The sequence below is a fragment of the Pelophylax lessonae genome (assembly GCF_965119305.1).
Source record: "Pelophylax lessonae genome assembly, chromosome: 2".
Taxonomy (NCBI): Eukaryota; Metazoa; Chordata; class Amphibia; order Anura; family Ranidae; genus Pelophylax; species Pelophylax lessonae.
In genome coordinates this window covers 562,171,558-562,194,243 of record NC_138769.1, presented here as the reverse complement: position 1 = coordinate 562,194,243, position 22,686 = coordinate 562,171,558, and the positions used below count along the sequence as shown (strand labels likewise).

Below are 22,686 nucleotides of genomic sequence, written 5' to 3'. Positions count from 1 at the left end.
ACTGCAGGACTACTGTCGGTGCAACCATGGGAAGCTGGTGTTCCGAGGGACTTGCCACCTCCATGAGTTGAGGAGATCCTAGGGTTCTATAAGGAAAAGGAAGACCTTGCAGTAGAAAATTATCTTTTGGCACCACTAAAGGATCCCCCCAAACTCAGGGTACCTATCAGGAGAGAGAGAGATATAACAGGGACCCCCAAGGACCGATCAGAGGAGCGGCCAGAATTGGGACCCAGCATCACCATGGATACCATCCCTGTTCAGGCACAGGAAGAGGAAACTTTGGCCGCCAGCTTGAGACCAGCAAGACTTAGGGGAAATGGCCATCCCGTGACATCATCGGGCTACACAAACATGGCCGGCAGCTTGAGACCAGCAAGACTTAGGGGAAATGGCCATCTCATGACATCAATGGGCTACACAAACATGGCCGCCAACCGGAGACCAGCCAGACTAAGGGAAAATGGCCGCCATCAGCTACAGCATGCTGTCAGGATCTTCCCTGTGCCCTCTGCAATGCTGCACCCTCTGCAAGGGACACCCCCTCCTGAAAGTAGGACACACATTAGGGGAGACTTTGCTGCGCTCTCTGCACAAGTCTCTGCACTATACCCACACTGCAAACAGTGGGGCATGCACCTAGGGCTCTCCTACACTGGGACCTCTCTAGAGTTCCAGGGCAGGACACACTATCCCAGGACTCTTATAGAGTGGTGATAGCGGGGGGGGGGGGGGGGGGGGGGGAGACCCCAGGGGTCTCTGCTGCATCCTATGCCCTGGGACCCCCACCAGACTCCAGGTCTAGACAGGGGGGAAAGGGAGTGGGGGAAGCCCAGCTCACTGAGGAATTTTTAAGGATGGTAGGAGGGAACCTTAAAAAAAAAAAAAATGCCAAAAGGGGAGAGGGAGAACTGTACTTACCCTTCCATGGTGTGGGTAACGCTCCAGACAGAATCCTCGCCACCGAAGAAGGGGAGCTGTCGGCCAAGGGACCGCTGCGACTCAGACCCAAGCCCGGTCGTATGCGACCGTGTGAGACATTTAACTCGCGATCCAGCCTCTGTCCGTGAGGCTATGTCGCCGCCGACCTTTCGCCTAGATGCGGTCTGCATGCACTCAATGGCTGGGCTGGGGGGACCACTGGATCTAGATTATCCAGCACGTTGCCCAGCCCCGCAGTTGATTGTAGATCTCCCGAGAGAAAAACAAAAAATGTAGATGTAAGGAAGGAGAAAAAAATTGCTAGGACCAGAGATCCCAGCCGGGAGCCTCCTTACTCCTGACTAGACAGATTAAAACTGATTACTAGAGCAGAGAGGGGGGTTAAAAACCAAGCTGCGGACGGCCCATGGGCGTAGCCAGGTGTTTTTTGTTCTGCCTAGTCCTATTCCTGGAGGAGGCAATATAACCCAGTAGTTATGATTTATGGAGCGCTGTGTCTGTGGATGAACGAAATAGAAATTAAGTCCTACTAGATCACTTCAGGCTGGCCCCTTTTGTAGGTATAGCTATGTAAAACGTTAAAAATAAATGCTTATACTGTTTAAAATCCAGTAATACACGGTCTCACCCTGCTCTGCACATGCTCAGTTGCTCTCCATTTTTAGGCACTGCCGAGTTTGTAGAGGCCGATCTTATGCTGGCCATACACTAGCCAAAAAATTGTTCAAACACGTTTTTCACGTTCGTTCAATGGACATAAATGAATCAGTTTTTCATTTGTTTTGTCCCATATGCCTTGTGCAAACAGTTTGGGCGAGAAACACATTAACTTTTAAATCTTTTTGTTCGTTCGGCAGAAATTTCCAAATGGTTCCTTCCGCTGATTCATTTAGGGCGGCTTCACGCTTCCCTGCTGCGCTTTAGGCAAAGTGCAGCTAACCCACATGAAGCCCTATAGACTTCTACTAGGAAAGTGCACCATGACCATGGGACATAACTAATGTCTATGGGAAACCAAAACAAAAAAAACATGGGTTAGGTGTGCTTTAGCCGAATCGCAGTGAGAAATTGTGAAGCCACCTTTAGACTTGGAAAATTAACTGGTTTCACTGCAAAGAGGGTTCAAATTCTGTCTTCTCTGGTTTTGCTAAATTCCCACCATATCTGTACACAGATCTGAACTGCTTTTTGCTCTCCCAAAAAAAGGCCACATAAGCATAACACAGCAATTTATACAAGGAAAAATAGTTGGGCTCCGTTCACGCTAGAGTGATTTCAGGTGGAACTTGAGTTGCACAGAACTGAATGACAATCAGATTGCTTTCATGAAAATCACATGGTTTTCAATAGTGCGCGTTCACATCAATTCAACAACATTTTGGAAAAGCTTCCCGTACTCCTTTGGTGCTATTGCAGTGCGATTTTGGCCCCAAAGAATATGCAAACCACATCCAAGTTCTACTACATAATCGCGCTGAAAACTAGATCAAAATCGGATTACAGCAGTGTGAATTTTTAATCTAGCCTTATAATTATGCCGCATTTATTGCATATATATATTAAATTGTATCTATGGTCAAAATTTTAAATCATACATTAATTTCCACATTTCAGTTTCAAATTTCCTGAAATGAAATTTAGGAAATTTCAATTATTTCTAGCGTAAAATATACTAAATGATCTTGAAGTTTGAAAAAGTTACTTTTTGAGGAATCCCACATGTTTACTTTCTTGGATTCTGTGACACATATTCACTACACCCTGTGGATAGGCACTGCTGTGTCACACATTTCACAGAGCCTGCCTTCTGAACCACAGAGGTGCTTAGAGGAGCAATTTCAGGAGGCAGTCAGTACAGGAATCACTGCTTGTAGGTAGCTAAGTACCATGGAATACATTGTTCTGGAATATGTAAAGCATGCAGGGGATCCAGGAAATTGTGGAAAGAGATGGTTAGCAGACAGACAGCGCTCACAACATAAAAGGAGATTTTTCAAGTAAGCTTATATTGGATAGTCAAATAACTATTGTTTATATTGTATTACATTGCTAAAGTTATAAAATTAAAGTGTATGCTATGACTATATTTTAGATATCCTTTAAACCACTCTTTTGCAAGAGAAGTACTCCATATATTGAAGGGAGTTTAAAAAAATTCACATATAAAAATACATAGGTGTTCAACAGTTCAAGATAACTGCAGGTATCGGAGATAAAGGTTTATGGGGAACCGTACATTGCTTTAATTCGATTCCACAGCAGAACTGTTTTTTTATTGGTAAAATACTTAAAAAAAATTCACATAGGATCAGCTCCACACAGTGTAGCAGTATTATGTATTTCAGGTTGTATACAGGTACAGGAATACATTCATTCATAGAAGTGTTTGTTGCAAGCTTCATATATTTTATACAGAGCCTATAATTCAAATGTAATGCCTGATTTCCTCCTGTGGGCTACTTACCTGCGCACCCTTCACTCCAGCTTTACAAAAATACTTTTTCACCTCCACATCTATTTCCACATCTCCAACATAACTACACAGAGAAAAATAAAGTCAGTTGTGTTCTGAATGACATCTGGCTGTACAGAATAAGCATTGATTAGCATTTCATGGTGGGTGGATTAAAATAGGCATATTTTAAAGGGAATGTCACCTTGCTCTTGCAGTATCTATTTAAGAGACCGCCCCCTTCTCAGGATGTCACAGTCCAGGAAGTGTGAATAGGAAATCAATGCTTCTGCCTAAAGACACTTTCCAGATGGGGAGTACACTTATGTGTCCCCCAGGCAGCAGCTACAGCAGATGTTAAGATGGCCATACACTGATCAAATTTCGCTTCATAAGTTGCCCGTCAGCATTATAGCTTCTGCCATCCTTCGATTGAAAAATCAAAGGACCTGGGTGAAAAATTGTCAGCCACACAGGACTTCCATTTAATCAGATGCAGCTGTTGTTCAGGTGTTTTGACAGTTGTGGGTGCCGGCTGTCAGAATACAGTAGCCACCACAGAAGAGTTGTTCTGTTTAGCGTGAATTCGGGCAGAGAGAGAGAGGAGAAAGCCACTGCAGACAGGCACAGTGCTGGAGCTAGAAAGGGAGGTGAGAGGGCAATATAAGGATATTTTTTACCTTAATGCAGGGAATGCATTAAAGAATCATACATACCTAGGTGGATGCAGCATCGGTTCGATGCTGCATCTGTCCCTCAGCGCCTCCAACACTGAGAACTGAGCGATCTAACACTGCCGATCGCTCGGTTCTCACTGCTCTCTTCTGACTATAAGGCAGCAGCTCTCTGCTTTAACCCCCCCCTCCCCCCTCCGCGCTCACTGGAGCGCTGGGCTGTGGATGGGGTGGGAGCGGTTTGCTGAGAGGCTGAGCCGAGGACCAGTCCAGGCCTGTGGGCAGATCCCAACTTCCTTGTCGCGACCGGCTCGGTCAGCAAGCTTCAGCCCACTGTCTGCTAAAAATAAGTCACAGGAGTGCAGAATGAACTGCACTCCTGTAATCCACAGAAGTACAGCCAAACAACCATTTCAAGTTGGAAGGGGTGATAATGCAGATTTGTCAGGCTTTAAAATTGCTTTACCTCAATAAAATTTAAAAAAGAAGGGGCATAGGAGAACAACTTACCTCATATTCAGGTCCAGTATAATCTGCTTCTTGTCCATTTCTGTATGAGCTTTAACACCAGTTATCTTTGGGGCCTGCATAAATTTGAGAACACAATAAGAGCAGAGATATTGCAGATGCAGTTCATGCAAATAATGAAATCCCCTAAATATTATTAATTTTAAACTACAGGTTTCACATACGCTTGCTCAGAAAAAGCAGCACAAATTTCACATTTCAAAATTTTACAATAACAACTCACGTTAAGCAGTCTTATCAAATACTTACCATATAAGCCACATTAAAGTGGCATTAAACCCAAAACCAAAAAAATATATATTGCAGCTTACCAATACTTTAATGTGGTGGCTGCATTGGTTTTCTTTTTAGGCTTATTTTCCTTTAGTTTTACCTTATTATCTGACCAGTAACACACTTCTTGTTGTAAGGCGTCTCCACTCTAGATGGAGGAGCAACTGAGACACGTTTGAACAGGAGCATTGTCAATGTAGTAGTAGTAGATTTAGATGGACTTGACTAGTAAATCAAAACCAAACTTCAGATAACTTTTTTAGGGCTCTTTCACGTGGTCCGCCTCCGTAGGCGGATCCGTGCTGCTCAGCAAGGGATCGTAAACACAGATCCCCGCTAAGCAGGAAGGTGACCGAGCATCTCTATGGGGGAATCGGATGAGAGAGGACCGCCTGTCCGCTCTCATCCGATCCCATCCGCTGGATGGATGGAAAATAGTGTTTCCATCCGTCCGGATTTCACGGACAGGATCGGATGCGGATGGCAGCGGGTGTCAGCGGAGATGTCTCCGCTGACATCCGCTGCCCCATAGGGATGCATGGGGAATATGATCAGATCCACCTAAAAAACTGACAGGCGGATCTGATCGGAGCGGTCGTGTGAAAGGACCCTTAAGCAGTTACAGCAGGGGTGGGGAACCTTTTTTCTGCCAAGGGCCATTTGGGTATTTATAAAATCATTCGGAGGCCGTACAAACTTATCAACTTAAAAATATGCCTGTTATATTTGGTCAAAAATGTAATTAACTCTTAATGTGATGGCTGCAACTGCTTCTGTTTGGTGAGGTGTGTGATGTTAGCTGGTATTGATGATGTTGCTACTCGAAACTGGTTTTCCAGGTTTGCGTCGGTCAGTCTGGAGCGCAGTCGACTTTGTGGTGGTAAATCTTGAAAAGAACTGCTGGCGGGTAATGCTGGTGGGTATAGCTGTCTGGTACTGCTGTGGGTACTGCTGGCCTGTACTATGCTGTGGGTACTGCTGGCTGGTACTGCTGGCTCGGGCTGGTACAGCTGTGGGTATTGCTGATTCAGGCTGGTACTGTGCTGTAGGTACTGCTTTGGGTATTGCTGGCTCAGGCTGGTACTGCTGGCTGGTACTGTTGTGGGTACTGCTGACTCTGGCTGGTACTACTGTGGGTACTACTGGCTCTGGCTGGTACTGCTGTGGGTACTGCTGGCTCTGGCTTATACTGCTGTGGGTAATGCTGGCTCTGGCTTATACTGCTGTGGGTACTGCTGGCTCTGGCTGGTACTGCTGGCTCTGGCTGGTACTGCTGTGTGTGCTGCTGGCGGTAAAGCTGGCTAGCAGCGGCGCCGCGCTGGAGGAAGAGGCGATGTTTCCTGTATTGGTCACAGGCGGAGTGCATTTGATAGAACTATACAGGAACTATACAGGAAGCATTGGCGCCGTTCTGACAGATCAGCTGAGAGACACAGACTCAGCTGCACGGGGGGCTGGACCAAATGACTTTGAGGGCCGCATACGGCCCCCGGGACGTAGGTTCCCCACCCCTGGGTTACAGCAACAGTTTTTTTGTTATATAAACAAACAAAAGCTGGCCCTTGTAAGTACCCTGTCAGTCTTGTTTCAACCCTCTAACTGCCACTTTTATAAGCTTGGTCTGTTGAAAATAGCAGACTTACTAGGATCAACGAGTTAAAATAAAGGAGAAAAAAGCCTAAAATAAAAATGTATGCAGCTCCACATCTAAGAACTGGTAAGCAGCAATATATTACATTTTTCTGGGGGGAAATGAATACTGCTTTAAGCAAAATTGTAGACATAAACAGGTCAAAAAAGGTATGTATTCCCATTCTGAACAATACAGTATATCCAAAATAACCATTTTTAAAAACATACAAAAGGCTGAAGTAGATTAATAAATATCTTAGGATTCTTGGTAGACATTTTAGAATGAGGTGCTGTTCTTTGTGCAGTGAACATTTACCCATACCACAATAGGAAAATGGAAGATAGAACTGTATTGGTTGCTATAGGCACTATGAAAGTATGACTAGTGTTTCAGAACATTTTCATCACAAGGTTTAAAGTTTGTGAATAATAAACAGTCTAACAAAGTAGTGTTGACTTGAATCACTTCCTCCCAGAACCCTACAAGGCCAGATCCCGCCTGACTGGCTTGCGCTGTCCTTGGTAATGTTCTATAAAATCTCTCTATTTATATACACAGCATAAGGAGGATGTCAAGGGAGGTAAACTGGAGGTCCTACACTTAAAATGAACTATAAATAATACTCCAAGTCCCCCTAATATAAATACAATATTGTGCAAACATTTTAGGCACTCTGATACTGTAAAAATAATTTAAAAATAATGTAAAGTGAAAATGCTTAAAAAAAAAAAAAAATGGAAATGTTTATCAATTTAAAAAGCTACAAAGTGAATGTGTCTTTCCACTTTAATTCAATAAAAGAACCATTTGAATTGTAAAAAAAAAAAAAAAAAGCTACAAAGTGCATAAACTAAAAATTCTAAAATCATATCAATATTCGGGGTTCTCACCTTTTGCCTTTAAATGGAACTAGATTCTAAAAATGACAGACAGACTCAGTGATGTTAAGATCAGGGCTGTGTGGGGTAATACCATCTCTTCCAGGTCTCATTGTTCTTTTCACTGAAGATAGTTCTCCTTGACTTTAGCTGTATGTTTTGGGTCATTATGTTGCAGTTTTCATTTTGGACTGATTAGTGTAGAGGCCTCCCTGATGACATTGCAGAATGGATGAGTATCTGCATCGCTAAGCATGTGATGCTTGGCAGTAAAGTGAAGCTTAATGCTAAGCTACGGCGAGTTTGGGTCCTAGTCTGAACCCACCTTGATAAGCCGCCAAGAAGCTAGTCCAATCATCCTGTGGCCAGGGCATTCCGCTCCTTGCAGCTGCACATATACATTGTTATAAATGAGGCAGCGCTAAATCACCCGATTACAAAAATTAGTAAACCAAATGTGAAATAATTATAAATCTATATGGCAATAAACATATATAAAAGGAGTCAATAGGGTGGGAACTGTGATAATAAATGTGCTCATAAGGCATAAAAAGTAGAGTGTGAAAACGTCCAAGCCCACGTGATGAAACATCAGGTGAAATGATTTGATCATGGGTGTACTGACAAAAAAAAAAAAAAAAAAACACTTTTTGTCACATGTGAGTCCATCGTGCCCTTAAGGAAGAACTCCTACCTGGAAAACCATGACCCCCCGGCTAGAGAATAGTCATTAGGAAGCATGTCATTATATAACCCATCCGGGATCCGGTCTCATCTGACCTCTTCAGTTAGTAAACAACTCACACTCAAAAGTGCCCTCATGTAAATATAAAAATATGCCACAAATGTGCAATACCATCAGAATAAAATTGATTCCAAAAGGTTAAAAACACTTACAATATGACAGGCATGTACACCACTCATCAATTAGCATAACAGGAAATTGGTGTGTATATATGCGGCGGTAGTGCGGGGAATGCTTCGGCAGATTATGATTGGCCTAGTACAGTGACAGCTTCCTGATGGGCTTGTTTAGCTGCAATCAGATTAGGATTCAAACACACCTGAGCTTATGCCTATTAATCATAGCATTGATGAGACTATTAGTTCTGATCCAATGTCCAACTCCCTGGGCAGAAATGATCCCCAAACCTACAAAGAACCTCCATCATACTTCACCATTGCCTGTAGAGACTCTCCAGGCCTTCAGCTAACAAACTACTTTGTGTCACAGCAAATTATAAATAAATGGACTCATCAGTCCAGAGTACCCACTGCCATTTTTCCACACACCAATTTATATGCTTAGATGAATAGGACAGTTGCTTGCCTTCGTTCCCACATCAGTGAAATTACTTTTATCCTCAGGTTTTCTATGAAGACCACTTCTGATTAGAGTTCTCCAGAATGTAGATGGGTGTACCAGGATCCCATTGGTTTCTGCCAAGTCTGAGGTGATGGTGCTATTGGTCATCTTGTGAAGGGGCGTCTGTATCTGTACAACACCTTTTATCTGCTGCACCAATTTCTTTGGACAACCACTTAACTTTTGGTTCTCATCGTTGCCAGTTTCTTTGTGCTTCTGCCCAAGAGCTTGGACCGCACTTCCGGAAACACATGTCTTCCTTGACATTTCAGCCTGTGAGAGACCTTGAGGATGCAGTAAGACCAACCTGTTGCTAGTTGTTGTGCTCAGTGTTACCATTGTGTAAGATTTGTTCATTTAATTATCTTCAGTTACCTCACTTTGTTAGTAGAGCATGGCATTTCCTCACCCAATCTCATTCCCCCTACTCAGCGGATTCTGTTTGATTTAATGACTGTATTTTAACCTACATGTTATCCTGTTGATTACTAGCAACGGTTTGGTAGAATTGTTTAATCTTGCCTCCAAAATTCGTAACAGTGTGCAAGTGTACCTGGGAGAATTGATGCATTTTAAAAGGCAAAGGTTGGCCACACAAAATATTCATTTGAGGGTTTTTTTGGCCACTTTGTAAGTTGTTAACTGATAAATACCAATTATTAGGTTTATTATTTTTTAAAGCATTCTAAATTTACACCATTTTTTCACAAGTGTCTAAAATCTTACACCAGCCTTTCTCAACTGTTTTCAAATGAAGGAACCCCTGAATTAACTTTCCTGGCTCAGAGGACCCCTGCTATAAATGACCATAGCCATAGTACATAGAAAGAAAGTACAGGACAGTACATAGGCAATGAGTGATGGACACTGGAAAAACTGCTACCTACATTTGTGGTCATTGAGAAGAATCCCCTCCCCCTACAGATAGCTAAAGAGAAATCATTGTTGTCCATGATTACTCATCTGAGGGGTGGAAGTCGCTCATTGCTTCTTTTGCAACCTCCGGAGGAACCCTAGGGTTTCATGGGACCATGGTTGAGAAGGGCTGCTCTACACAGTACTGTACAAAATAGAGTTGATAATACCCTGTCGAGTCCACGCAAAGCCTGCATTTCTTCTATCAAAGTGTATTTTAAACTACTATTGCTCAGACTTCTCAGAAATAGGGTAGGCTTTAATAGTTCAAAAGAAATGGCAGTAGCTAATTCTGAATCCTATTTTGGTTTCTTACCTTATGACCAAGGTTGATCTTTGTAAAATAGAAAGTTGACAAGTGAGTATTGCTTGAGCGGATCAAAGGTGCTATAGTGTCTGTTAACATCTTCTCCAAGTACTGGCCAATAAATGGCCACATCTGTGCAATAAGCTAGAAGAAAAGTTATACATAAGTCAGATCATATACATTTTGTCACAGTATGCCTAAGGACCAGTTGTATTTGAAAATGTACTAGCCTTGTCCTTCGAATCCTATCAATTCTTCACTTTCAATAAACCCAAAAGCAAACCGTTATATTGCAGCTTACCAATTCTTAGGTGGCTGCATTATTTTTCTTTTTTAGGCTTTTTTTTTCTATTTTCATTTAGTGATCTGCCCTGTAAGTCTGTTGTGCTTCAAAAGAACAAGCTCTCTTCCAGATTTATCAGTTAACAGGGAAAAGATAAACCATTAAACAATGGCAGGGGTGCTTACAATCAGCTTTTATTTATTCATGTAAAACCTTGATCCTAAAAAGGAAAGAAATTGTCATAACTGATTATAAAGTGTGAGCTGGAGTTTGACTTCAATTTGTTAGTGTATTTAAGTCTGCTGGTACATTTAACACTCACCTCCTCCCCCAAGACAGAGAATGCTGCTGTCTGCTGAGCTGCCTGTGCTCATGCATCCAGAGTAAGGCACTCTAATACAAGAGGTGTGTTACTGGCCAGATCACCAGATGAAAACAGAGAGAAAAAAAGCCTAAAAAAAGAAAAAACGAATGCAGCCACCATATCTAATGAGTGGAAACCTGCAATATATTACACTTTTGGTTTTGGGTTTAATACCGCTTTAAAGCTGAATTCTGAGAAAATGTAAAGTCCCCCCTTGCCCCCTTGCAGCTGGACTACTCCCGCACTGCAAGGGTTAACTGCTGACTTATGTCTAGGGACCGAGTAAAACCTTTTTAATTTCCTGATCCCCCACTCCTCCCTCTGCACTGCCAGACTCATCTGTGCAGCCAGTTCCACCCTGCACTCCAGTGTTCGGATGCCCCTGATGGCATGAGAACCAATGCAGGTCCACTGCCTGAGTGTAGGGGAGCATTATTTATCAGGGAGCAGAGGATCAGGTAAAAAACAAAGTGCTTACCATCCCCTAGAGTAAATGAGCATTCCAAGAGTTTGGCTTTAAAATAATGCTTAGAAAATTGGGGAGAATACTTATAAAATAATAAAAAAAAATTTTTTCATATGCTTTAATTTTACAAAATGGCGTACTCCCATTCACTTTTCATCACTCTATCCTAAATTAGACTTGGATATCAAACAATAAAGCCTATGTAATATATGTTATATTGAGAAATAATTTGAATGCAGAGCTGAAAGCACTGGTCTTAATTTATGAATACTGGTGGAGATTTTATTTGTGCCCACCATTGAAAATGAACTTATAAAGTACAACTCCAGTAAAAAACATTATGTAAACTTGAACAGGTGAGAAAGTATGAAACCTCTATTGGGGTTTTTATGCTGCTTGGGACCCCATTGGGAAGAGTTCTTCTCATCTCCTGTTCTGGTGACAGGGGGTAAGAGGGACAGAATGTGTCGGGAATTCTCTGTAAAAGAAAAGCGCCAGAACAAAACTACCTTTTATAGGTGTGGAAAAGGTTGGTACCTGGTATTAAATGGATAACAATGGGGGCTCTCACAGTAGTCATTAAAATAAAAACCCAAAAAGAAGGTTGAAACTTTCACCCTCTATGCAAAATTAAAAAAAAGCTTTTGCTACAGCTTTACTTTTATTTTCTGACCTGCCATATAAAAGAAGGGAGAATTTAATTAGCTATTATGGAGAAAGCATACACTTTTCATTCATACAGTTTTGCAAATGCAAAAAAAAAAATTAGAAAGTACATTACTTTTACCACACTTTGCATGCCTGGAAGAATATTTATTGGTCTTTCTGTCCTATAATCTCAAACTCCAGCTAAATCTTTTGTTCTATTTTGTTTTGTATAGAGCAAGAATGGGATAATGAGTCCATGTTAACTTTCTACTGACACCTGTATCCCTATTTAGGAGATTCCCATCTAGTGAAAAAAAATGGATTTTTGTAAAATCTTACCGTAAAATCCTTTTCTCTTAGCTCATCGACAGACGTAGTCCTCGGTGATACACCACCTTCGGGTTATGTTACCTCCGCAGGAGCAGGACTAGACAGGAAATTAAAAAGCTCTGGCCACACCCTAGGGGCAGTCCCAGAGGGTATATCCTCTCTCTCTCTGCCTCAGCAAATCAGTTATGTGAAAAAGCAGTGCTTAGAGAATTTAACCCAACCCAACTCCAAAACAGAGGGGCGGGGACTACGTCTGTCGATGAGCTAAGAGAAAAGGATTTTACGGTAAGATTTTACAAAAATCCATTTTTCTCTAGCGCTCATCGACAGACGTAGTCCTCGGTGATACACCACCTTCGGGACGTCCCAGAGCAGTATCACAACTGAGGGGTGGGAAAATGGAAATCAAATCCCAATCTAGAAGGCCCAACCGGTGCCAACTAGAAGTTTACAATGCTCATCCTTAATGATGAGACTCAACCAAAAAAAAGAGAAAACAATTTTTTTTTTTTTTTCAAACAGAAAAAAACCCTCGAGGTAGACCACCGGTCTCCTCAAATTGCGGCCTGCAAAACCTTGCGGCCAAATGAGGCATCCGCCGATGCCGTCACATCAATTTTATAGAATTTTGTAAAGGTATGTACCGACGACCAGGTGGCCGCCTTACATACCTGGACCACTGACGCCTGATGGCGAAAGGCCCAGGAAGTACTGAGCGCTCGAGTGGAGTGCGCCCTAACAGGGAACGGAGGACTCTGACCCTTAATAGAATAAGCCTGTACCACCGTTTGTCTAATCCATTTGGCAATGGTCGCGGCAGATGCAGGCAAACCCTTTCTGGGGCCATCCGTGATCACAAAAAGTGAATCCGTCTTACGGAATGATTCCGTAGCTTTCAGGTATACCCTGATTGCCCGAACCACATCTAAGGAATGCAAAGCATGTTCCCGATGATGCTTGGGCTGAGGACACAAGGAAGGTAGTACAATATCTTCATTCAGATGAAAATCTGAAACCACCTTGGGAAGAAAAGATGGCTTAGGATGAAGTACTACCTTATCCCTATGAATCACTAGGTATGGTGACTGGCATGATAATGCAGCCAGTTCTGACACCCTGCGAGCAGAAGTAATAGCCACCAAGAAGGCCACCTTCTGGGATAGAGTAAGCAAGGGAATCTCCCTGATGTTTTCAAAAGGAGGTTTCTGTAGAACCGACAAAACCAAATTAAGATCCCAGGGCGGTAAGGGCGCGCGGACTGGAGGAGCCAGGTGCCGCACCCCCTGGATGAAATTCCGCACCAAGGATTTGGTAGCTAAAGGCTTCTGAAAGAAGATTGCTAATGCTGAAACTTGACCCTTGATGGTGCTCAAGGCTAGCTTCTGCTCAACCCCTTGTTGCAAAAAGGCCAATATTCGAGACACCGAATAGGTACGTGGAGGAAATCCTAAAGATTCGCACCACGCAATATAAGTCTTCCATGTGTGATAATAGACTTTGCTGGAAGTCGCTTTCCTTGCTTTAATAAGGGTAGGAATGACTGAAGTAGACAAACCTCTGTCCTTCAGTACTTGGGTCTCAATGGCCAGGCCATTAAAACCAGCGACTGTAAAGCACGAAGGTAAATTGGTCCTTGAGACCACAGACACTCCCTGAGACGAAGTTCCCACGGAACGTCTGCGACTAACATGTCCAAGTCGGCCAGGCCGGCTTGAGGAGGCCAGCCTAGAATTTCTAGGACCACTGGCGCTGATTGGATCTGAACCAGGCGTCCCTAGAGCTATCTGGCCCCAACCATCCGAGAACGTCTGGTCGTTTTCTGTTCCCACACATTTATCAGATACCTGATAGTTATCAGGAAAAGTGATCTTTTCTGGTTGAACCTCAGGGACCGAAGTCACCCGACTAGAGGCTACTTGGCCTATCTGGTCAACCAGATCCGATTCCTGTGAGGTATAGGGACTAATCTTAGGAAAAGGTAAAGGAAAAGATCTATTCAGGGAACGGTAACTACCGCTTCCTGTGGTACTTAAATGTTGGAAGGGAAGAATCGCACCGGTAGTAGTGGTTGATGCTCGATCTAATGTCCTGAATACCGGTGAAAACGTCCCCCCACCCTGAAACCGGGTGGGGGCGCACCTTCAGGCTGTGTACTCCTTTGCTTCGGGTTTGGCTGGGTTGGTCCCCTTCTTGAACCCTCCTGGAGGAGGCTTGCCTTTCCCGCTAGTACCAGCCGGGCGCCCTTTATGGGCGGTAAAGAAAGGTCCTCGCTTGTTGCGAGGTCCCTTAGCTTTTGCAGCCTGTGGCAAAAAAGTGCTCTTGCCCCCAGTGGCATCCTTAATGATTTCATCTAGGTTGGCTCCAAATAGACGATTCCCCTGAAAAGGGAGATTTGTCAAGGTCTTTTTGGAACCTAGGTCAGCTGACCAGCATTTTAACCACAGCACACGTCTGAGGATCACTGCTAACTTAGATGCATGCCCTAATAGGGGAGTAGTGTCCAAGGCTGCGTCACAGATAAACCGTAGCCCTTGTATGATCTGTTCCATCAAATCAGATGTCTCCTGGGGAATATCTTTTCCCCTAAGATCTTGGCGTACCATCTTCGCCCATTCCGTAAGTGTCTGGGAAACTAGACCAATAACGATTACTGGTCTAAATGCTGACCCTATCAGAGAAAAGATGGTGCGGGACTCTGCTTCCATCTTTCGATCCACCGGATCCTTAAAGGACGAAGTGTCCTCCACTGGAATAACCGTGGCTTTATTCAGCCTGGAAATAGGCGGATCCACGACTGGTGGTACCTTTAATTTCTTAATGATGGATTCCTCAAACGGATAGCGTCTAGCAATACGCTTGGAAATAGTAAAGGTACGTTTAGAATGCTCCCATTCTCCTTTAATCTGATTACCAAAACATTTAGGTACAGGAAAAGCCTTCGCCGTCTTGATGGGCTTATTAGTCCCAAAAGGCCTCTCTGTTTCAGTTGCCTCTGCCGGTAAAGCCTCAAGTTTTAAGGTTTCCTGCACTGCCACAACTAGTGCGTCCACCAATGCTTCTTCCTGAATTATAGCAAGAGAAGAAGCGTCCTCCTCACTGTCTGAGGGGGCTTTACCTGGGATAACAGCCCTTGCAGAGGAACCTGCAACTGCCGTGACCATCTCTGAATCTGAGTCAGAGGTGTCAGATGGTATAGGGGTAGGCGGGGGTCGCTTCCTTGACCCCCGTCCCTGACAGGCCGCCTCCACCCGAGCCACCATAGACTCCAAAATTGCTGTAAATGACTCTATACTCTGTGCACCGGCGGGTCCCGAGGCCCCCTCGAGGGAAACAGGTGGGGGAATATGTGTGGCAGGGTCCATAATAACTCCAGTTACTTCCTGGATAATATAATTCAAAAGTAAAGAAAAAAACTTTTTTTTTTTTTCTTTTCTGACCCCCAGCGCCACAAAAAAGCCCCTTAGTGTTACCTGCTTAGGGATCCCTATCGATCGAGAGAGAGAGAGATAGACCCCCAGGCTCACCACTTGATGCTCAGAGTTTAACTGCAACAGGTTACAGCGCTGTCTTGACAAACAGGAAGTCTTTTGGCTGGCTGCCCAGGAAGAAAGGAGGCGGCTCCGCCCCTCTGCACGCCTTCCGGCGCCTCCCCCCAAGCTCCACGAGGTGTAGGATCACCTCAAACATGGCCGCCCCCATGCTGGAGACACGAGGCTACGCCAAAATGGCGGCTCGTGCGATCCTGCAAGAAAAAATGGCGGCGGCCTGCTGAATGTCGGTGTGCTGCACACAACACTGTCTCTGCCTGGGGATATGGCGTGGTTGGCGGTATCGGCCCCTGGCGGACCGCATGGCCGTTCGGGAGGCCTGCTAATAGCTGGAGATCTGATTTGGAAGGCAGTCTACATGTCCGTGGCTTCTGACTGGTAGGTAGCTTATACTTAACCCATAAGATTCCAGAATGCCACAGATTACATCTTTTAAACATGTATACAATAGATTGTTAGCTCCCAAACCAAGCCTCCTGGCTTTTTGTACACAAAAAAATCACACTCAAAGTAGGAGGATCTGTGACATGTTATAGGATAGAAAGGACTCTTTCTTACCATACCGAGAGGGGCCCGCGTTCACCACAAAACCCGTCAGGGGAAAAGGGGGAACATACTACTCACCATACCGGAACCAGGCGGGCACCAACTCCTGACAGTACCCCTCTCCACCGGGGCGGGAGGGCTGTCGACCGATACGAACGCCGTGACTCATGGTCTTTGGCGTTTCAGCGAGACGTTTAACTCGCGGGTTCAGTCCTTTTAATGGGACTTTGTCGCGGCCGACCCAGCGCGGAGCTATGGCCTGCACGCGCTCGTAGGCTGAACTGGGGTGACCACCGGATCTCAACATCCAGCCCGTCGCCCAGTTCAGCTTTCTTGCTTGAAGATCTCACAGGAACACTGGAGAAAAAGCTGTCTAAAAAAAATCCTTTAAGAAAAAATTCTTGCCAGGACCTAAGATCCCAGCAAGGTGTCTAGGTCCTTACTCCTAACTAGACAGAAAATAACTGATTTGCTGAGGCAGAGAGAGAGAGGATATACCCTCTGGGACTGCCCCTAGGGTGTGGCCAGAGCTTTTTAATTTCCTGTCTAGTCCTGCTCCTGCGGAGGTAACATAACCCGAAGGTGGTGTATCACCGAGGACTACGTCTGTCGATGAGCGCTAGAGAAAATGCTATTTCAAATTACGGTGGGTATATGTCTTGTGTTACTTAAAAAAAAGTTCTCCCACCCATTATCCCCATACCTTAAAGGAAATGATGAGGAGAAAGAAGGAAAAAATAAAAAAAAGGGGGGGGGGGGCGGCAGAGGAGTACCCAGAAAGGCCTTGTTCCATTTTCCAACCTCTGTCCTGTACATATGGGGATTCCTCCACTGCTCCCTTTCTCCCGTCCTCCAATATTTCCTCTCATTTATTGTCAGGAAAAGATGTGATGTGAAATTTCTCCAATAGGGACAATACTTATAGCATTTCTTTTGCTGTCTGTGCTTTCCTGCCCCAATGACAACTGCTCCATATATCACTTGTCCCCAATGGGGTCACAGACAAAAACAACAAGTTGATAGAGTAGGAAAAGGTTGAAATTTCCATCAAAAATTACTGTGATTAAGCTTTAGTTTGCATCAAGGCAGCATACAAAGCAATATCCTAACCATCCATGCTCTAAAAGAGACCCCCTATTTGGCAGCTCACAGGCAATGCGGCCCCCTGCCAAATTGTTTTTGCTGGGGAGGAAGGAAGTCGGGTCAGGGGCACAGCCACAGCAGCTTCCAACTAACGATAGGCAGAGGCTGCCTCAGAGTGGAGGGGAGCATGTGCAGTGTTTCTGACTCCTACCACCATGACCACTTCAAATCACTGAAGTGGTCATGGTGGTTAGAGTGTTCCTTTATTATCTCTCAGAAGAAGTAAACCTCTGTATACCGATTCCATTTCTTTTGATCATCCTCTAGTTGTGTTAAATTAGCGTGGGGGGCGCGGCGGCGCGGGAAGGGCACCGCTGCGATTTATTACTTATATACCTTAACTATAGTATATATTTTATATGCGGCCCGAGAAAATTTCTCTACACTCAATGTGGCCCAGAGAAACCAAAAGGTTGGACACCCATGCTCTACAGCAGGGGTGTCAAACTCCATTTCATCGTGGGCCGCATGAGCATTATGGTTGCCCTCAAAGGGCCGGTTATATCTGTAGGATTAGCTGTCCAGAGCACCCCGTGTCCTGGGGGGGGGGGGGGGCAAAGAGGAGCCTTTCTACAGCTGCACAGAGGAGTGCTGGCTCTGGCAAAGGAGTTCTGTCCTCTCTGCTGTTGACTACAGAGACAAGGTGGGGGCAGAGACAAGGGGGGTGCCGCATGAAATGGCCTTGGGGGCCGCATTCGGCTCGCGGGCCTTGTGTTTGACACCAGTGCTCTACAGTATTCTACAATATGAATGTTACAGCATAAATAGTCTTACCTTGTTCAGCCATTCTGCTTTCTCTACATCCGGGAAGGTAACCTGCCAAAATAGAAAGAAGCAATTTGATTTATGATTTCACCTAAAGATAATTTGTAATTATATTAATTTATAAAGACAGGACAATCACATGAGACATCAGCCTATAATGGCCACTGCTCCTTTACCTAAACAGACTTGTGAAGAAAAAAAAAAACTGGATTTTTTACTTTGATTTTTGAAAATTTGTTTCTTGGAGTACATTACAGGACACAGGCATAAGGCGGCCATACATGGATCAAAATTGGCTGTGGTTCAGCACGGACTGGCTGAATTTTGATCCATGTATGGACTGGTTGTACAGAAATTGATCTACCGACTGACATTTGTACAACCAACCTGTTTGGTTTTTCCTGATTGATTGCTGCCACAGGCTATAGCTTACAGCGCTGATCTATGAATTCTGATGGCAGAGAAGTCTCCTCGCTGTCAGAGTACAATACCACAGCGGAAGCATTTCCCCATCCACCTCAAGTGTGTGGATGGGGAGAATCAGATCATTCCTTTTTCGTTCAACCCACTGGGCCAGCTACAGTCCTAGACAATTGGGTTATATACAGCCAACATCAGGCGACTGGGCACCCATTCCCAGCTATTTTAAGTTTTTTTTTTTTTAGCAAGCAATAAGTGGAAACCAAGACAGGGAGAAGTATCCTGTGTCCTGTACCGTACTCCAAGAAATAGATTTCAAAAATGCAGTACAGGATACAAATGGAGTATAGGAAACAGGAATAGTATTGGAAAACTGGCACATACAAAAGCAATACCATTGAGGGGTGAACAACAGCAAAAAACTCCAACAGGCTCACAGAAAAAAACAAAGTCGAGAAGCCTAACCTCAAGGAGCAGCTTGAAGCACCAACAGCCAAGCTGGCATCAAGAAGGCCTGAACATCCACCTAGTAAACCTCAGACAGGACTAAACCCAATGATTTTACTGGTTTCTCAAAAACAGTTACATTCAAGGCATGCGATAACTGTAACAGTTGCTTTTTCTCTCAACCAAACTGTCAAACCATCAAATAGCTGGTGTCATCATAACTCAATCACATGTGCAGCACCATGGCAACTGCAAATCAAACAAAAGCTAAGACGGCAGCTTCCTTGGTTGTAAAACATAGGAGGGTTTAGTTCCATTTTACCTTACATTGAAACAGAAGATAAATAGGCAGCCTTCCAATCCATGGCTCTGTTCACACTCACCATATATTCCCACCATATGTGTACAGAGATCTGAAATGAATTTTGCTCTTCCAAAAAAAAGGCTACATAAGCATAACAGCAATTTATGCATAGAAAAACAGGCTCCATTCACACTAGTGCGATTTCAGATGCAACTTGAGTCACACAGAATCACATGACAATGGAAATCACATCATTTTCGATGGCGCCTGTTCACATAAATGTAACTCAGCGTGATTTTGGAAAAGGTTCCTGTACTACTTTTGTGCAATTCAAGTGAGATTCGGCCCCACAGAATATGCAAACCACATCCAAGTTGCAGTACAAAAATCGCACTAAGAACAGTTAAAAAAAATTGTCTCACAGCAGTGTGAATCTAGCCTAAAGGGCCATACATACAGGCCAAATATCGGGCGGCATGGGCTGGTTTATTAGAAACATTCAGCCTGTGTGTACAGCAGCCATTCCACCTACTTCCTACTGACCACCAATTTGAGGGGCATTTTTTCCACTGCCCCCCAAAGAACTGGCTTTAGCAGGGGTTTTCCAGGACCTAAAAGTGATTTCAAGGGTTCCTTAGGAGGCAAAAAGACTGAAAAAAAATTTTTCTGCCAAAACTAAAGCTGGCCAAACACAGAGCAGAATTCAGCTGAAGTTCACTGCCTCTTATCTGACATCCTTCGAAAAAAAATGAAGACGCCAGACAGCAAACATTTGGACAAACAGTGGCTGTGTCCAATCAGATGCAGGCACTGTTTAGGTATTTTGATAGCCGGCGGGGCAGTCTTTCAAAATACAATAGTCTTGGTGGGAGATTCGTCTATTCACACTGTGTAACGTAGATGAAGGCATTTGTTATCTGTGTATAGGCAACTTAGGCCAAAATAACAGAATGACATCATCGACCATGATGAGGGCCCCACGAGTGATATCCCTTCAGTCAAACGCTATCTGAATTACAATACAATAAACACATCAAAAATATGAAAACCGTACACAGTAACAGAAAGCTGTTGGCTGCCGATCACACTGTCCTGTACATCTACTCATACTGGTTTCCGCTTGTTTATTAGCTACTAAATTGTGACTATCTTGTGCTGATGATAGCATCAGCATGTAAGGAAATTGAGGTTACTTGTATGAAAGCGGAAGGGGAGAGGTGATGGCATGTGGAGAAGCTCATGAAACCAATGTAGGAGTGAAAAAAAAAAATCACGATAAAACACAGGCCGAATGATGACAAGAATGGAAAAAGTGTATCTGTAATATTAAATCGTTGCACTCCTTTCTGACTGCAAGAATCAGACTCCTAATCACGTAGGGTGACATCATGTCTGCTTTACAGGCCTTGCCATAAACCAATGTGAGTGAAGATATGCTTTTTCCTGACCACAGCAAGCGATAAAGTAGGGCATACAAATGCACATTGAGAATACATTCACAGTTACTACAAAGCAGAGATTTCCTGTAAATGCTGGACATATACCCCCCGGTGACACACATGCTCATTTCTGGTGGTACACATCAGGGCTCACCATCCAGTCCCACTGTCCCTGGCCCCCTTCCATACCAGTTACAGTGTCCCTGATCACCGCCAAACCAGTCCCACGGTCCCTGATCACGGCCACACCAGTTACAGTGTCCCTGATCACCACCACACCAATAACAGTGTTCCTGATCACCCTCACACCAATTACAGTGTCCCTGATCACCACCACATCAGTTCCAGTGTCATCAACGAGTGTATGCCAGCAACAGTGTTCCTTATTATTGGCACACCAGTCGCAGTGTCACTATACCAGTGTAAGCCAGCAACAGTGTCCCTGATTAAGGCCACACCAGTCCCAGTGTCACCAAACCAGCCTAAGTCAGCAGCACTGTTCCTAATTGCTGCCACGCTAGTCTTCAGTGTCACCAGACCAATGAAAGGCAGCAACAGTGTTCCTGATCACTGCCACACCAGTGCAGTGTTGTCTCTGCCTGCTGCCTGCACTTACCCTGACCTGTTAATTGATACAATTTCTGCCTTCTGCCTGAGCCAATCCTTTGCCTGCTTCCTAACCATGTTTCTGCAAGTGCCTGAGCTGACCCATCTGCAAATCCCACGGACTACATTTCTGGGAGACACCGGTCCCAGCCATCCCCTGCAGACAACTGCACTCTGGAAACCGCAGGAACTCTTTTGTTCTGCCTTTCTTTAGCCTCCTGCACTTCCTGTCCAGTGAAATTGGCATTCCTAGGGAGCAGCCATGTACCAGTAGCCTAGGTTTGCTTGGCTTATAGAAACTTGGACTGCTATAGGGGACGCTACACTAAGCTATATATCCTGAATACAGAGGTGACCATTACAGTACATTGGTTTTGACACAATTGGTTAGTTTGTATGATACACAAGATACAATGTCTGACACATTATAAGTCCAGACACCGAAAGAGTCTCACACATGTGGTACCGTATTGCCATACTAGGAGTAGTGGAATGTGTTTGGGGTGTAAATGTAAGTGTGCCCATGCTGTGTGTGAGAAATATCTTATTAAATTGCCAACTTTTTGTATAAAGAAATTATTTTTATCTTCTTTACGCATTTTTCTAAATATTTGGGCAAAACAAATGAAGTCTTCAAAAGACTTGCCATGCCTCGTAAAAAATACCTTGTTTTATCTCCAAAATGTGGTCATTTTATAGGTTGTGGCAGGGAGAAGCTGTGCCACTGTTTAAAATGGCAGTCTGGGCCAGGTTTTCCAGAAAACAATGACACTTAAAAGGCACAGGTGTGTGCTGGCTTCATGTTAGAGACATAGTTAAGGTCAGAGCCCCACTCTCCTGATGGGGTCAGCGTGCGAAGGTAGCAGTGAGAGGTGCACTGTTTGCACCATACTGTCCAGGTCAGGACAGACAAAGGCCCAAAAATGTACAAAGAGAAAATGACTCCTGCGCTTAAGGGGTGGCCTTGCGGCTGGTATCCGGAAAATGCGATTCAGGTCAAATTGTAGTAAATTTGTATACATGTCTATTACAATAAATTGTTTTGAAGATAATGCGCTAGGCTGGTGCGCCCTCTGTCCATTTCTCTTTTCCAGACAAAGGCCCAAGCCTGTGAGATATGCAGCAGCTGGGAGCTGCAGGATAAGAAGCCAAGTTGACAGAGGTCGCCTCACAGGTCGCTGTAGGTCGCCTTCCATAGGGAAGCTGCGGACCCGTTCAAATAGGAGCGACACAAGTCGCTCCGACTTAGAAAAAGGGTCCGGAGCTTCTTTGGGGCGACCCGGAGGCGACCGCCATAGACTTCAATGTTATGAAGTCCGTGGCGGCCGCTCCTAGGTCGCGGCGCGCTGCTTGCACCGCGACCTCGGAGGTCGCCCCCCCAAGTCGGATCGTGGCAATGTGAACGGGGC

At 44.4% G+C, this 22,686-nt stretch overlaps 1 protein-coding gene across 1 annotated transcript in view; it reads right to left on the bottom strand.

The window, feature by feature from the left end:
- Window positions 1-22,686, bottom strand: part of ESYT1 (extended synaptotagmin 1) — a 169,797-nt gene that overhangs the window by 90,823 nt on the left and 56,288 nt on the right. Inside the window, exons 3-6 of the mRNA XM_082246504.1 lie at window positions 18,071-18,112; window positions 9,978-10,112; window positions 4,579-4,652; window positions 3,407-3,479 (exon numbers count right to left, since the gene is read on the bottom strand). Coding sequence (XP_082102630.1) covers window positions 3,407-3,479; window positions 4,579-4,652; window positions 9,978-10,112; window positions 18,071-18,112 — 324 coding nt within the window. The remainder of the gene's footprint in view (window positions 1-3,406; window positions 3,480-4,578; window positions 4,653-9,977; window positions 10,113-18,070; window positions 18,113-22,686) is intronic.